Source organism: Oreochromis aureus, linkage group 12 (assembly GCF_013358895.1).
Source record: "Oreochromis aureus strain Israel breed Guangdong linkage group 12, ZZ_aureus, whole genome shotgun sequence".
In the NCBI taxonomy this organism is placed as follows: domain Eukaryota; kingdom Metazoa; phylum Chordata; class Actinopteri; order Cichliformes; family Cichlidae; genus Oreochromis; species Oreochromis aureus.
The window spans coordinates 12,706,500-12,721,405 of NC_052953.1; the positions used below are offsets into that span (position 1 = coordinate 12,706,500).

The 14,906-nt window shown below is 40.6% G+C and overlaps 2 protein-coding genes across 2 annotated transcripts; both read right to left on the bottom strand.

The window, feature by feature from the left end:
* Nucleotides 1-1,206: 1,206 nt before the first annotated feature.
* On the bottom strand, nucleotides 1,207-4,411 carry pcna (proliferating cell nuclear antigen). Its single transcript, XM_031727967.2, has 6 exons — nucleotides 4,026-4,411; nucleotides 3,013-3,110; nucleotides 2,856-2,923; nucleotides 2,573-2,767; nucleotides 1,867-1,990; nucleotides 1,207-1,770 (listed from the first exon to the last, which is right to left on the bottom strand). The coding sequence occupies exons 1-6, from the start codon at nucleotides 4,244-4,246 to the stop codon at nucleotides 1,694-1,696; spliced, it is 783 nt and encodes a 260-aa protein (XP_031583827.1). The 5' UTR covers nucleotides 4,247-4,411; the 3' UTR covers nucleotides 1,207-1,693.
* A 943-nt stretch (nucleotides 4,412-5,354) lies between these two features.
* Nucleotides 5,355-14,843, bottom strand: zgc:152830 (uncharacterized protein LOC767682 homolog). The gene is made up of 16 exons (XM_031727964.2): nucleotides 14,691-14,843; nucleotides 13,842-13,883; nucleotides 13,662-13,752; nucleotides 11,276-11,424; nucleotides 11,064-11,172; nucleotides 10,650-10,777; nucleotides 10,483-10,582; nucleotides 10,226-10,301; nucleotides 10,055-10,140; nucleotides 9,262-9,366; nucleotides 8,951-9,026; nucleotides 8,756-8,874; nucleotides 8,587-8,670; nucleotides 7,127-7,184; nucleotides 5,961-6,142; nucleotides 5,355-5,867 (listed from the first exon to the last, which is right to left on the bottom strand). The coding sequence occupies exons 1-16, from the start codon at nucleotides 14,699-14,701 to the stop codon at nucleotides 5,733-5,735; spliced, it is 1,551 nt and encodes a 516-aa protein (XP_031583824.1). The 5' UTR covers nucleotides 14,702-14,843; the 3' UTR covers nucleotides 5,355-5,732.
* Nucleotides 14,844-14,906: the final 63 nt, after the last annotated feature.

Below are 14,906 nucleotides of genomic sequence, written 5' to 3' on the forward strand. Positions count from 1 at the left end.
CCCACAATAAAATCAGAAGTAGCAGAAGAGCATCACCTAGTGGCCATTTATCATTACTGCGTCATGTTGACTCAATGATGATTGAATCAATAAGATTTGGGGAGATTTTTAGGAAAAATAAACATGCAAGAGTTTGCTGATAAAGTTTTATAACCTTAAATGCAAACTTGGGTCTTTTTTACAACTGATAAAAAGTCTGCAGTGACAGACCTGATTTACATTTCTTAGCTTGTGAATGTGAGAAAAACACAGGACATTATTTACTTTTTTCTAAATGATTCTATGATGATGAACAGGCCAGATGGATCACTTTCATTTTAATGAACTCTTTATTTAAAAACAGGGTTTCGCTGAGAACATGACCTGTTTCTCAAAAAACCCATCTATAACAAGTCACCATTGGGTGGTCAACAGACAGGAGCGACAATACTTTTCTTAGAGAGGATTTTTGTTTATTTGTTTCCAAATCACAAAAACTGTCAGATTTTTTTTAGATTCCTTTCTTGAGCTGTACTTTCTTGTTGCTGTAGTTTGCAGAGGGTGCAAAAAAGAAACATTTCATTTTACAGCTAGTGTCAGTGTTAGATCCTACATTTGATTACACCTAAACTCAATGTGCTCAACATAAAGATAAAAACTTTAATCAAAAAATTTTAAAAAGCTGTGTGGGTCTGTACCTTGGGGCAAATGTAATGTGTTGCAAACTCTATGTTTGCAGAGCTACAAATATTAAACATGTAGCCTAAAATAACAGCATTGATCGACTTGGTTGTTCCTTCAAGTTTTGTGTGGGGACAAAGGAGAAAGCCTAATCACGCGCTTATGAAAGCAAGGAGTAAACCACTGTAACAGGAGGGGGAGAGTTATTGTTCTCCATTTTTATTTAGATATAAATTATTAGATTGCACTATTACTTTTATAGGTTCATATGAACAATATTTTTCAGTCAACTGAAGCATTTTATCTGACTTCGTATTAGTTCACCTTGTTGGAGACGGGAGCAATGTGTGTATTTTATTTATTACATTAATGTAAAAGAAGCAGTATTAATGTGTTTTTGTCTGTGTGCACAATAATCACTTTAAATATTACTTGATTTGGTCCTTAACTGCCTTCAACTAACCTCTCACCTCAGTTTCAGGAAAGCTAAACATTTATTAGTGTACAGAAAGAATATTCAGACATGTCCAGAAAAACAAGACAAAATTATTTTTAAACAACCTGAATTATTTATTTTTAGGGAATGAATCCATGAATACAAAAACATTGCGGTTGACTGACAGTGCTGAACCACAGGAAGTATTTACAAATGCGTTATCTACAAAAGAAAACAAAAAGGGGAAAGAAAAGAAAAGAAATATGACATGGGATATTTTTAATCTGCTTTCCCAAAAACGGGCAAAAATAGAGAGCGACTCTAATTTAGATCGAGCAAGTGCTGACATTTACACTGGGGATGTCTGGACCAGAGCCAGGTGCTCTGAGGCTTCACTGCATCACACAGATGGCACCATTCATACAGCTGACAGCTGGCTGCTTATAAAAGGCCGACCTTCCACCGCGAAAAGCAGATCAGAAACCTCGGGCAGAGTGATCGACCACCATGAGATCACTTCAGTGCTTCAATCACTCGGGACAAGTCGCAGTCGTCTCGCTTTTCTCTATTCTCCCTTTTTGGTCTGTTAGAAACATCTTAAGAAGCCTCCTCATCGATCTTCGGTGCCAGGTAGTATTTGATGTGCCCCATGTCAGCAATCTTGTACTCCACCACTGTAGGGAGAAAAACAAAACAAACAGTAAGTCTGGGCCACGACACACCAAACGAAGAATCCTGCAGTCATTTAAGGGAAGAGCAGATGCACGTACCCAGGGGGATATCAGCGGACATGCTGAGGGTGACGGTCTTGGAGAGCGGCGTGGCCTTGGTGAAGAAGTTCAGGTAGTTGAGGGCAAATATCAGCTGGACGGGCTCATTCATCTCAATTGTAACCTAAACACAGGAAGGAAGAGCCAAGAACTTAACAGGTGCTGCCACAACAGCAAGTCTGCCACGCTCACTCAGATCACCAGCTCATACAGTAAATAAGGAGCTCTAAAGTAAAGGCCTTAATTACTGTCTCAGCACTAAGATGTCAACAAATATTTAAGAATACTCGATTTATTTTAAAAAAAAAAAAAAGAAAAGAAAAAAAGAAGTTTGTCTTAAAACTGCTGGTAACTAATTAATGCCTTTGAAAAAACAGTCATTAGTTAATGACACTGAAACATCTGCAGCTTTCAGCCTCCACCTGTACTCCGTACAAACAGCCAAAGTCACTTCTCGGTATCTATCAGAAACCTGAACTGATCCGGTCATAAGTCAGTATTTCTTTTTTATTGCATTTTTGCTGGCAAACAGCTTGTGAGTGCATTACTGCCACCTTCTGGCAGTGATAGCACATTACATCAGGTGCCAGTTAAAACGGAGTACAAAACACATATTCAAACTATCAGATTTTAATTATTGCACATGTAAATTTTATGCAATTGTCTTGATCATGTCTGCCAACACATGCCGAGCTCTCATACTCACAGCCTCGTCCTCTTTGTCCACATTGCTGGTCTGGGACAGCTTGATGTTTCCTGTGCCCAGCTCGCCTGAGGCGGAGAACTTGACTCCATCCTTGGCGCAGGAGATCATGACGGCGTCGCCGATCTGTGAAAGGTCACGGCAGATGCGAGCGAACTCCCCGGAGGGCATCTTCACCACACAGCTGTACTCCTGTTCCTGGAGGGACAGACAGACATGGAAAGGTTAGTAAGCGTGTGAGGAAAACCCTGCCGTACAAAAATGGAGGACGTAACAGCTGACTTACCGGAATACCAAGCTGCTCCACATCCAGGTCCATCAGCTTCATCTCATAATCTGACACCTTCTCCTGGTCTGCAAGATTGAAGAGAAGCGGTAAATACACCACCGTGACACCGCCAGTCAGGCTGATGTTACTGAATAAACATAGAATTCAAACTTACTGAGAGTCTCAAAGACGAGAGCGAGCGTGTCTGCATTGTCTTCTGCTCTGAGGGTGATGATGTCTTCATTTCCGGCACACTTCAAGATTTTTGACATACTGGATAAGAGAAGTAAAACATAAGTCAGAAAACTTTATTCTCGCATTATAAAATACAACAAAACTAAATTAATAAATAACTAATAAAAACACGTAATTCACACAATAAATCAAATCCTTTCTGCAAAAGAGAGTTAAAAATTTCAACAAGTAGTCAGTAATTAAAAATATTATTCAGTCTGTTCTCGTTTTAAAAGGACCTGCAGCGACAACAGGCTAAACAATAAGACCGTTTAAAATAAATATTATTAACACTCTAATTTGCTGATTTAAAAAAAAGCGTTGTAAACAGGTAAACATCCATCACAAATGACTCAAGCTAAACAGGCAGTGACGTAGGAACGGAAGTGGTATTTCCCGGGTTCAACAATGATTCCCGCCAACCCTCCCGGCGCACAGTTTGGCGCTAAAACGCTGTCACCGCGCAATCACAAATCAGCGGAACTCTCTCAAACCGCTCCAAACGTAATTTAAACTTTAAACGGTGAATGTGAAGCCGAACTACTTTTTTTGCCCCATTAAACACATCTAATATACAAAGCGCGCCGTTTCAGAGCGGTCACTAAAGAGTTAACCAAGTTCAGGAGGCAGACATGCCCGGGCAACTCCGCCAAGATGGCCTTGTTCTTTGTCAGCATCAGAAGCTGCATGAAGATGTAATAAAGCGCGCTTAAAAGAGGCTAAAAGCGCGTATAGTAACCGCGTCACAAACCAAGCAGCCATTTTTTTTTCGTGTTATTACACTCGATAAACTTTGACAACTCAACCTGTCAACCTGGGGACATTAGTCAGCAGAAACTCCTCTTAGCTAAGCCCCATCAAGAACCAGCAACGGGCTGGCATCAAACGGTGTTAAGACAGTATTTTCTACCTATAATTTTTTTTTTTTTTAAATGTTTGGTATGTGTACTCCACCTGCTCAGGTTGACTCCCATGGCGAGGTTCCTATCGCAGCGGTACGAGTCGAAGCCATCGTGCCGCAGGGTGAGCTGCACCAGGGAGACGTGAGAGGAGTCCATGCTCTGCAGGGAGATGCCGGACGAGCTGACGTCCCAGCAGGCTTCTGTGATCAGATCCTTCAGAGCCTCCAGCACCTTCTTCAGGATGGAGCCCTGGACCAGGCGAGCCTCGAACATGGTTGCTGTGGAGTTTTATGTCTGCGCAGATGAAAAGATGAGAAAGGCTTCTCTGAGAGCTCAGGTTTTGTGTTGCTGGCGAGCACAGACACGGCACGTGAATACCACTCTCACGGCACGGCGGAGTTTAAGCTGGAAGCGCGCGCTAACCGCTGGTTTTAATGATTCGGGGGCTCGATTGCGTCATTTCCGTTTCCTTGTCGACGCCACAACCGCTTAAAAGAGTAGACGATTATTTCAGCCATGTTAGAGAGGACAATTTTGTAAGCTGGACAAATCATACAGAATATTGTACAACACTGTACAGCAGGGGTGTCAAACACAGGGCACGGGGGGCCAGAATCGGCCGAGCAAAACCTCAAATTTGGCCCATTGGACAATTTTGGAAAATGTGGGCATCACGTTTTGCAATTTTTTAGTTTTACAGGCTTTTACTACCGATAAAGACCTTTCCCATAGCCATTCACACAACACCAAAGTAATTAAGAAATACATAAATAAATGTCATAAAATTCTTGTCCAACTAAAGAAAAAGCAAACAAAATAACTTTGTTTTATATATACAGGACAATCTGGGCAATGAGCTACACATTTATTTCCTAAAATCTAAGTCCAAAGTGTAGCAGTTGCAGATTTATTTTACTACAAAACAAAACTGAGACACACTATTGTAATTTAACTTCTTTTTCTTATATTATAGTATCAGACAGATTAAATCTGTAGTTGGACTTCTTTCCAGTGACAAAGTATTGAATTTAAATCAAAGTGGGAGTTAATCTTCACATCCTTAAAGTACTTGCTCTCTATAAACCACAAAATGTATTTGTCATATAAAATGACCACTGTAATATGAATGTTTGGCATGCTAAATGTTTAAATTAACTGTAGCTATCACCTAAATATTCAAAATTTTACAAAGCTTAATAGTTGGGTAAATGTATTTAGTCTTTTTAAAAATATATTTACTACAAGTGCAACAATTTTGAACATTAGTTAGGATTTTCCTGTTTAAAAAAAAAAAAAAAAATCAGTCACTTTCTTTTTTATTTTAAACTTGGTCCAAAGGCAATAAAAATGGGGCTTCCTCCTTGTAAGAAAACAAGTTATGTGGAGAGAACACAAAGACCTCAAAAACCATTTTATTAATGAAGTACTTGGTTTGACAAGCACATGGTGTCACAAATTACACAAATCACGTCCCAAGTCTGTTGCACACATACAGGCACACATAGAAAAGGATGTTACGTTTGCACGGCCATTTAACCCCTGAGAATGTACTGGTTCAGGCCACTTGACAGGCTGGTTTGACACTCGATTCAGATATGAAGCAGCGAACAGTCTTACAGAAAAGCAGTCTGAGGTATTAATTCATGTCAAACAGGACAGATTATTTTTAATTTTTTAAGTGCTATAGCAGGTGTTTCTTTTGTAATTGGATGGAAAGAAATTTGTGCAGGGTTTAAGTGCAGAGACTAAATTTCTCCGTTTAGAGATCAGAGAGTATGTAGTTGGTTGCCATGGTGATGATTGGGGCTCCTGTTGGTACACCTGGGAAAGGACCGCTGGACCCGGCGATGTCAACGTGGGAGTACGGCAGAGGGGCTTCAGAATCCACACCGTGCTGCGGTGGGCACACATAAGGTAACAACACAGGTTATTCCACACAAGTGCACACATTTCACATGAATAGCAGATGAATAAAATGTGCGAGCACCTTGTCGAGTCCTGAAGCCATGATGAGGAAAGCTGCAGGTGTCTGATGTCCTCTAGGTGTAGCAGAGGACGGCAGGTTGTTGCACTGCAGGATGTCCTCATACTCAGACTGGCCCTTGTGGAACTCATAGTCCTCGCGCCTGATAGTAGACACCTCAAACAAATCGCCCAGCACCTCTCCGGCTGAAAGGGAGAGGGCCACGTATTAGTGTAAATCACAGGCAGAGTTCTGCCAACTGAAGGCAACATTGTGTTAGTATAGGAGAAGGTAGGGTCATTTCACAGGATGAAAGTCACAGCGAACAGAATCAGTGGCATCTTGCAGCAGCCCCTCAGCTAACATCAGTGGTTCCAGCTATGAGATCAGCAGTTTTATAGTGGTGTGGGCTGAATGCATGAAACAGGAACAAGATAGGACCCTGCACTGGTGGAAAGAGGTTTATGAAGCAATGTGCTTTTACTTCTTTTCAAGTATTTGCAATTCTTACAATAGCAGCATCTGCTGGGAAAACTGTAGTACTGCAATTTTATGAAAGCCTAAACTACAAAACTGTGCTAGGCCAACAGGAGTGGTCTCACTGATTATGTCATTATAATTTGCTCCAATAATAGTTACACCAAAAAAAAAAAAACTGTTAAAAGCTGTTGAAAACATAGACTGTAAAGAGGTCACATGATTCAATTTATATATAAATATGCTTTGAAAGGCTGCCCTGTTTTAGACAGTCTGTGTAAAGATCTGGGGAGATTTTTCTAATGATTAGACCCTAAATCAGGTCCTATAAAGTCTACAGTCTGCACTAAAGTTATGTCTTAACAGAGTTCGATGCGAACATAATTCATTTTTTAAAACATATTAAAATCAAATTAATCAAAGTATCTGAGTAAATGTGCAGCAATCAAGCAGTCCATTCATCAAATAATGGTTTTAGCTGCAATTTAAATGAACAGAACAGAGTACTTCATAGCATCATCTGTACAGTTAAAATAACTAAAGGACTGGTTATTCGGCGTTTCCTCTGTCAGTGAAGTTGTCTTGGCTGTTTTGGTTTGTACACCTGGCAAAACAGGTGAACTAACTCAACTGTGAATAAAAGGATTCAGCTCCAGCTGAAAGAGCTGCAGAGGCCTTAGGTAAGGAGATTTATAATTGTAAATATTTCTCACCTTTCTGCCACTGAGCAGCGTTCCCGCTGCGATGGGCCGGCCCGTTATCCATGATGATCTACAGCAAGAAGTTCCAAACTTAACTTAGTAAAAATAGTACAACAATGATGATTAAAACACTGGAATGTCTGGACACTCAAAGTAGTCCTACTGTGCTCTTATTTTTTTCCTATCATAAAGGAGGGGTCACAGATTCTTTGTTTCATTTAGTTCAGAATTCAGACTGTTACCCTTTATGTACCACAACAACAAATTCAGGTCAGATTTCTAAATGCCAAATTGATTACAAAGAGATTATGAGTAAAATCCATGCTTTTCTCAATATGCATCACCTGACTAGTTTAGAAAATCTTAAAAACAAATTGGGAAACTGATTTGGGAGAATCTACTCCAGACTCAACTGGGTAAACTGTAGTCCAGTTTAAACTTGTACATAGTGGTCATTGGTCTGCTGATCATCGTGTGACCGATGCAGAGGATCCTGACCACTGTTGTATGTTTTGGTTTGTTTTCTAAAATATGTGGACAAACAGCACATCCATCTCCATTAATTTCCCTGTTTGGGTTGGCTCCATTAGATATCTCTCTAAGGGAACATGACTGCCTTCTTATTTCTCTTGGCTTAGAAGGCTCATTCTCTCTCCATGGAAGGATTTTCTGTCCCCGTCATTTAGCCAACTGTTGTCCAGTGCTTCCTCACAGAGTTGTTTTTCTTCTCTCTTATTACTGTAGGTCTTTACCTCATAATATAAAGCATCTTGAGGCGACTGCTTTTGTGATTTGGCACTGTATAAATAAACCTGAATTGAATTAAATTAGATCAGATACAACACTAGAGGAATTTTATGTTACCTGGCAACCATTAATATAATTTGTTAAAAGCATGGCAACTGTCATTACTAACACAGAACAGTATTAGTGTACTGAATGCATGTGACAGAATGACAACATATTTTTATACATGACTGAGTAAATATGTTAATAATGTCTGACTATATTCATATCCTTGATCTGGTTTTCTAGGGGTAGGGTGGGTTAGGTTTGAGAAATGTGTTCAGAGTGTTTTTTGTTTTGTATTGATAAAAAAAAATGAGTTACAATAGTGCATGCTCATTTTAAACATTGCCAAAGTGGCTAGTGTATGTATAAGAAACCCTGTAAGCCAAAAGCTCCATCTTCAGATTACTCGAAACAATCTGTTTTATTATTTATTTATTTTTTAACTTTAGGCTACAAGTCAGTGAGAGCAGATGTCCTCCGTATGTTCAGCTGTTCTGGCCGTGAGCACAGAAGTCCCATTAGCCTGCTGTTCAAACCTTCTGTTTGCAAGGAGCACTCAATCAAAAGAAATTTGGTTTAAAGGGAGAGCAGCTAGAACTGCTTGAGGCTTTACATAAATGGTTCATTTCAACTGTTAAACATGCTCTTGAAGATATTGTCTGAGCTTCAGCAGTACTCACAGAGTAGTTGGGTCCCATGGCTCTGATGGCGTGACCAGTCAGAGTGGCGATAGTAAACAGCTGAGGAGAAACTTCATTTACTGCCTGTGTGGAGAGCAGAGGTAAGGTCACGCTGGGAAGGAATGCAACTGAAAACTAACTGCTAAAGACGTCTCCCAAGCTTTCCGACCTTCTCCTTCATCTCGCAGAGCAGGTCGACCATCACCATACGACCCTCGGCATCAGTGTTTCCCACTCTCACTCTACGACCCGCACGGGAAACCACCAGCTCATCCGCCACGTAGCAATCTGAGTAAAATCAAAAAATGTCAGCTGACGAGACTTCACAGAAATATTGTAGAAAAACAAATGGAAGCCCACTGACCTGCACCCACGCTGTTCCTCACCATGGCCATCACACCAACAACCTTCAGGTGCTGTGGCTTCAGCTGGGCTACGATCTGAAGTGCAAGAGGAGTTTCAAAAGTTTCACCGCCCCATTTAAAATGTATAAAATTCCATGTATGGCAGCCCTCTGAAGACTGCAGGGAGGCGAAATATTCACCTCTGTGCATCTAATAAGCTTTTTATTAATGGTGACTCAGCAGCGTGCAGAGCTGATTTATAGCCGAGTCACAAGTGATGAATATTTATTCCAAGTATTTATTCTTCAGGTGCAAAGAAGCGATTATTCACCTGGAAGAAGCCAGCGACAGCAGCAGCTCCACACTTGTCCCTGTGCATCCCGGCCATGACGCCACCAGCCTTGATGTCTGCTCCACCAGTGTCGTAGGTGATACCCTGGAAACGCCACATCAGAGGCACATTTGCTGACTGAGTACACACTAATACCTGCCACTTCTTTCTGATTTCCTACCTGACACCTTCCTGCATGCTGCTATTCTTCCTGTTAACTCCCATAATAATCAAACACTGTTACAAATCACTAATATATGCATCTGCACCTCTATGGTGTTTACCAGATTATATATGTAATGTAGTAAACATACACAATCTACACCCCACATACAGTTTTAGCTCATCTGTCAACACAACCTGGCAACTCACAGCCAATTTAAGCATTTAAGTGTTCAGCAAATCTGTGTAACACTGAAGAAATGAGCTCTCTGTTTTAGCTGGTGCATCATGATTTTAGCTCTCTAAAGATGCAGTAAGAGAGATATTTTAATCTGGATAAATACACTTGTGATTACAAGTTTACATATGCTCATCGTGGGCATGAAGTCAGTCAATGCCATGGACTCTGAGGTTACATGGTGTAACATGGTGAAATGTATTCATGTTTTATGTGACTATATGATATTTGAGGGGGTTTTCATTTTGGGTTTAATATCATCTTGTAGGGTCTCAGCTTCATAATATGAAGTACATTGGGCTGACTATTGTAATGATCTGGTGTTATATGAATAATATTTAAATAAAGCAATTTAATTGGTTCAAGGGTAGACATGTAAGAGTGTAGTCTCACCTTTCCCACCAACATGAGCGTCTTTTCGATCGGCCCCTCTCCGCAGTACTGCAGTTTGATGACTCGGGCCTGGTGACGGGGTACACCTGCAAAAGAAGAAAACATAAAATGAGTTTGCTAACTTCTTTAAAAAAAACATCTTAACAGCTTTGTGGGTCAGTGCCGTCTTACTGTTGGCACAGCGGTTGACCGCAGCCAGACACGGGTACTCTTTCTCCAGAGTCCTCAGGTCGCTCACCACTTCAACCTGACGGTGAACAAACACAGAGGTTTGAGGTGAGAAAACGTGAATTAAACTGTCACAGAAGAACCAAAGATCAATAAAAAAAAAAGTTGTAGACTGAAAATAAATCAACAAAAATTCAGAATTCTGATTTATTCTTAAAAAAACAAAAGCAGAATATAGATGTAATAATACTCGTTCTTACGTTCACAGGGCTGTCTTTAAAGAGTTCCTGGACGTAATCAGCCACACGAGGAGCAGCCATACGTTCAGGGTCTGATCCCCCGATGTCACGGTACGCCAGTCTGAGGGGGCCAAATGTGGTCAGCTTAGGAAATGTGTGCAGACAATGAGGTCAAGTATCTGACTCACCTCCCACTCTCCAGAGCATTAGCGAGCTCCACCAGCTTTGTTCCCCGAGCCTCTTCCGCTGCCCACAGTCCCAGAACACACACCTTGTGGTCATTTTTTTTCACGTTGCTCTCTCTCACTTCAAGAGGCTTTTGGGCACAAAGAGAATGAATGAGTGTCCTCTTTGCACACAGATACATTTTTCTTGTTTTTAATTCATGGCTCCATACAGAGAAACTATCTGAATACCATTTCTAAACTTGGCCACAGCATCATGATTGCAGACAGCTTCTCTAGAGTGACTGTGTGTAGTGTCTGCAGCTGCTTGTGTCCACCTCACACACCTTTCAATTTCCATACATGGATGATAGCGCTCATACACTAAACCTGTCATTACTGGCAAACGGCAAACCATCAATCAAGATGTTTTCTCACCATGTAGAGTGCATGAAGGGCTCCGAGTGCAGCCACCAAGGTGTTGTTCTTGTAGTCTGCGTGTGGAGGGCACACCAGCAGGGGGCGCTGCATGCCAGCTTTTAAGGCACTGAAAGGGCAAACAGATACCACATGAGGTAAGTAACATGGAAGTAAACCAGCAATTCAAGTCAAAGAAGGAGAAGAAAAAAAGGCAGCTGCCTTCAACTTACCGCTGGATCCCGTTGACTGCTGCATCACTGAAGCGCCTGATGTCATCGTAGTCGCGGTTTACGGGGCCGGTTGAGGCAAACACCAAGCGGTTACCAGGAAGGCCAGGGACCTTGATGACCACCACCTGCTCCCCCAGACCGCTGTCCACCTAGAATCATCACAAAGAAGCACCACAAAGCAAAACGCATCAGTAGAGGGCAGTAGTAGTACCACGACTGCAGTACATCACCATCACACTGAGGTTTAGAGGGCAGGCTGCTCACATCCATCACACTTCTTTAACTTCTTACTGTCACAGTAACATAACAGACTGACTGTGTGATGCTTTTTAACACTAACGTAGAAGGAATGAGTACTGACAACAAGATATAATGACGAATATCTGTTAAAACTGTGCTGATTTAATAAAGTGATTGTTTAAATCTAATATAATGTAGCTACATTTGAAATGTAGGAGTGAGAGCATCATGGAAAGCCTTAACACATATCATCAACCCAAAACAGATCAAATTATTCAGTTTTTCATACAAAAAAAGGTAAAACAAAAGCTTCCAAAACATATTTTTTTTCAAATCATACTTTTGTTCCAAATATGTCATCAGCACCATCAGATTATTGTTTCGTTTGTGGATTTTATGATCACCAATCACTTGGTTCAATTTAACATGATTTTTGTATTTTGCAACCCACTGAATATATCTGTATACATCTATAGATATCAAATCTGAAGTGGCTTAAACCTGCATTCTTTTTCATGGCCACTAGAGGGCGATATCTGTGGTTGCAGAAGTCAACAGTGCGCATTCTTTACCTCTGTTAACACTTTACTGATGATTTTAAAGCTTTTAGTCCTTCACTGTTGAGGGAAATGCTCATCTAAAGGTGTAAAAACGGGACTTCACAAACAAATGACTGATGTCATTGTAGCTGAGCCCACAATTTATGCAGTCTCTGAAACAAGCACTAAACTTCTGCATTCTTTTTTTAAAGTGAAAAATGATCTTTTATTAAATTCAATTCAGTTTTATTTATATAGCACCAATTCACAACAACAGTCAGCTGAAAGCGCTTTATATCATAAGGTAATAATATAAGAAATAATCATGCAACCCTCAATAAGCAAGCACTTGGTAACAGTGGGAAGGAAAAACCTCCCTTTTAACAGGAAGAAACCTCTACCAGAACCGGGCTCAGGGAGAGGCAGACATCTGCCACAACCGGTTGGGGGTTGAAGCAAGGGAGACAAGACAAAAGACACACTGTGGAAGAGAGCCAGAAATGATTAATGACTAATAATTAAATGCAGAGTGGTGTAAAAACAATAATGAGTGAAAAAGAAACACTCATGGGAAGCCCAAAGCAGATTAGGCATATTACAGGGTAACTAAGAGAGGGTTCAGGGTCACCTGATCAAGCCCCAACTACATGCTTTATCAAAAAGGAAAGTTTTAAGGTTAATCTTAGAAGCAGAGGGTGTCTGTCTCCCGAATCCAAACTGGGAGCTGGTTTTACAGAAGAGAGGCCTGAAAGCTGAAGGCTCTCCCTCCCATTCTGTTAGCTTGATAAGGTACTATTAGATCTTTAAGATATAAAGGTGTCTGATTATTACAGATGTTGTATGTGAGGAGAAGGATTTTAAAGCTTTTAAGCTAATACGATAGTCTGATGGTTTCTCTTTTTGGTCGCAGTCAGTACTCTCATTTTTGCATTGTGGATATTTTCACACCATAGGATCCTACTTGACTAATTTAAAACAAGGATTAGATATGACATGCACACTTGTAGAAATATACAAATGTTACAATTCTGAATGAATCAGTAATCCTAAAATTTACTGTTCTATTTTCTCTAAGCCCAACTTTCCAACATAAACAAATTCATTATTTCCAACCTGGCGAAATGTGGGCTAGTGCCAAAAGCCTCCACTGAGATAAGAATGCAGCAGATCGTCTTCAAACTGGTTTTAACAGCGCACATCGCATCGTCCTGACGTGTTTTCACTAGCTTGATGTTTTAGAGAACGTTTAACTTTCACTTTTAAAGCACATCAGCTATCTGCCTTGATTTCCATAGCCCTTATAGAAAGTTTAAGACAAGGTTTAAATGTGAAAGTGTTTTTCCATCAGATATGGATTGCCCTGCCCGATGAGATCAGCCAGCCATGACTTGCTCACTTTTTCCTTAAGTTTGTGACAATCTCCAAGGACATAAAACATGAAAATATACTGACATGTGCATTTTTTCTCATTGTTTTAACTTCTCCTCAAGTTTATTTTAACTTGGTCTCGTTTTGTTTAACCTTATTGTTTTAATCCAGCTTCTACGTCCATCTTTTGCACAACTGCAAGCAAATATATAGTGGAAAGAAGAGAGTCGGACTCTTACAGCACTGTAGTCCTGCAGCGGGGCTTTCAGGGACTCGAGTTCAGAGGGCAGGGATTCATGGCTCTGGGTCACTAAGACGATGCCATCAAAACTAGAAAAAAAGCAAAAAAAACTGTCTGTTAAGAAAATCAAAAGCATAAAAACTGACAGTCAAAGAGGAAGTGGGGCCCTGATACTTACTTCTGGTTCCTGAGGTCGCTCGTCCATTGGATGGGCTGGACGCTGGAGAGAGAAACTGCAATGTCAGCAGAGCCTAACACGATATCTCAGAAGACAGAGTTGCACAATCAGAGTCTTTTATAATGCAGGATACTGATAACAAAGTGGGCCAAGGTTCTGTGTTGTCTGCAGCTGCTAAACAGTGTCACAGAATACATTTCCTGTGGCGGTAAACACGTTTAGACTTTTCTTCTCCATGCACCTTGAAGCCAGAAATCTCTTTACTTGAGGTGAAATTACCGTCTCCAGACTTTGCAACTAACCTGCGCTTTACAGGGAATAAAATGCTCACGAGACTGACTCATTTCACATGAGTCAGATACTTCTGGCATCATATGACGCTTAGAAGAAGGGAAGTGACAGAAAATGAAAACTAGACATGAATAAATATCTGCAAACAGGATGGGAGGTTCGGATTTAACCACATTTTAACTAAATAAATAACACGTAAAACAACCAATTCAAGCTCATGCAGCTGTGTGCAAAGCCAGTTAAACACTTGCTTAATTAAAACAAGTAATCAGACTCACAACAATATCATTACTACTACTTACGACTACTTAAAACTAGGCGTTTATGTGAGACACAGTGGATTAATATGGCGTCCTTTTTTTGCTATATTACCACTCTGACTTATTGCATTAAGTTTATATTAGAGTAAAACATATCTTATTTTCACAGTCTGTTATTTGTGGGTTAAAATACAAAATATGTGAAATCGTATCAGGTTCTGCGCATGCGGCAGAAAGCTGCACGTCAGAAAACCGTTCAATTAGCCGTTTTGAATTTTAAACAAAACGTAAACACTACCTGGTGCACATTTTCCGTCGTCTTCCTCCGCTACCTTCAGAATGAAAAGCCTAAAATGATCCTTCCTACACCGGTCTGGAATTGGTCACATGATCCACTCACGCTGCCTTCATGGACTTCCGTAGCTGCACGATAAAGACAAGCTCATCGTAAAGTGCTTTTTGGGTCGGCTAATAAAGTCAGCTTTGACACTAAGCAGCTGGTTTCAGTGTCTGA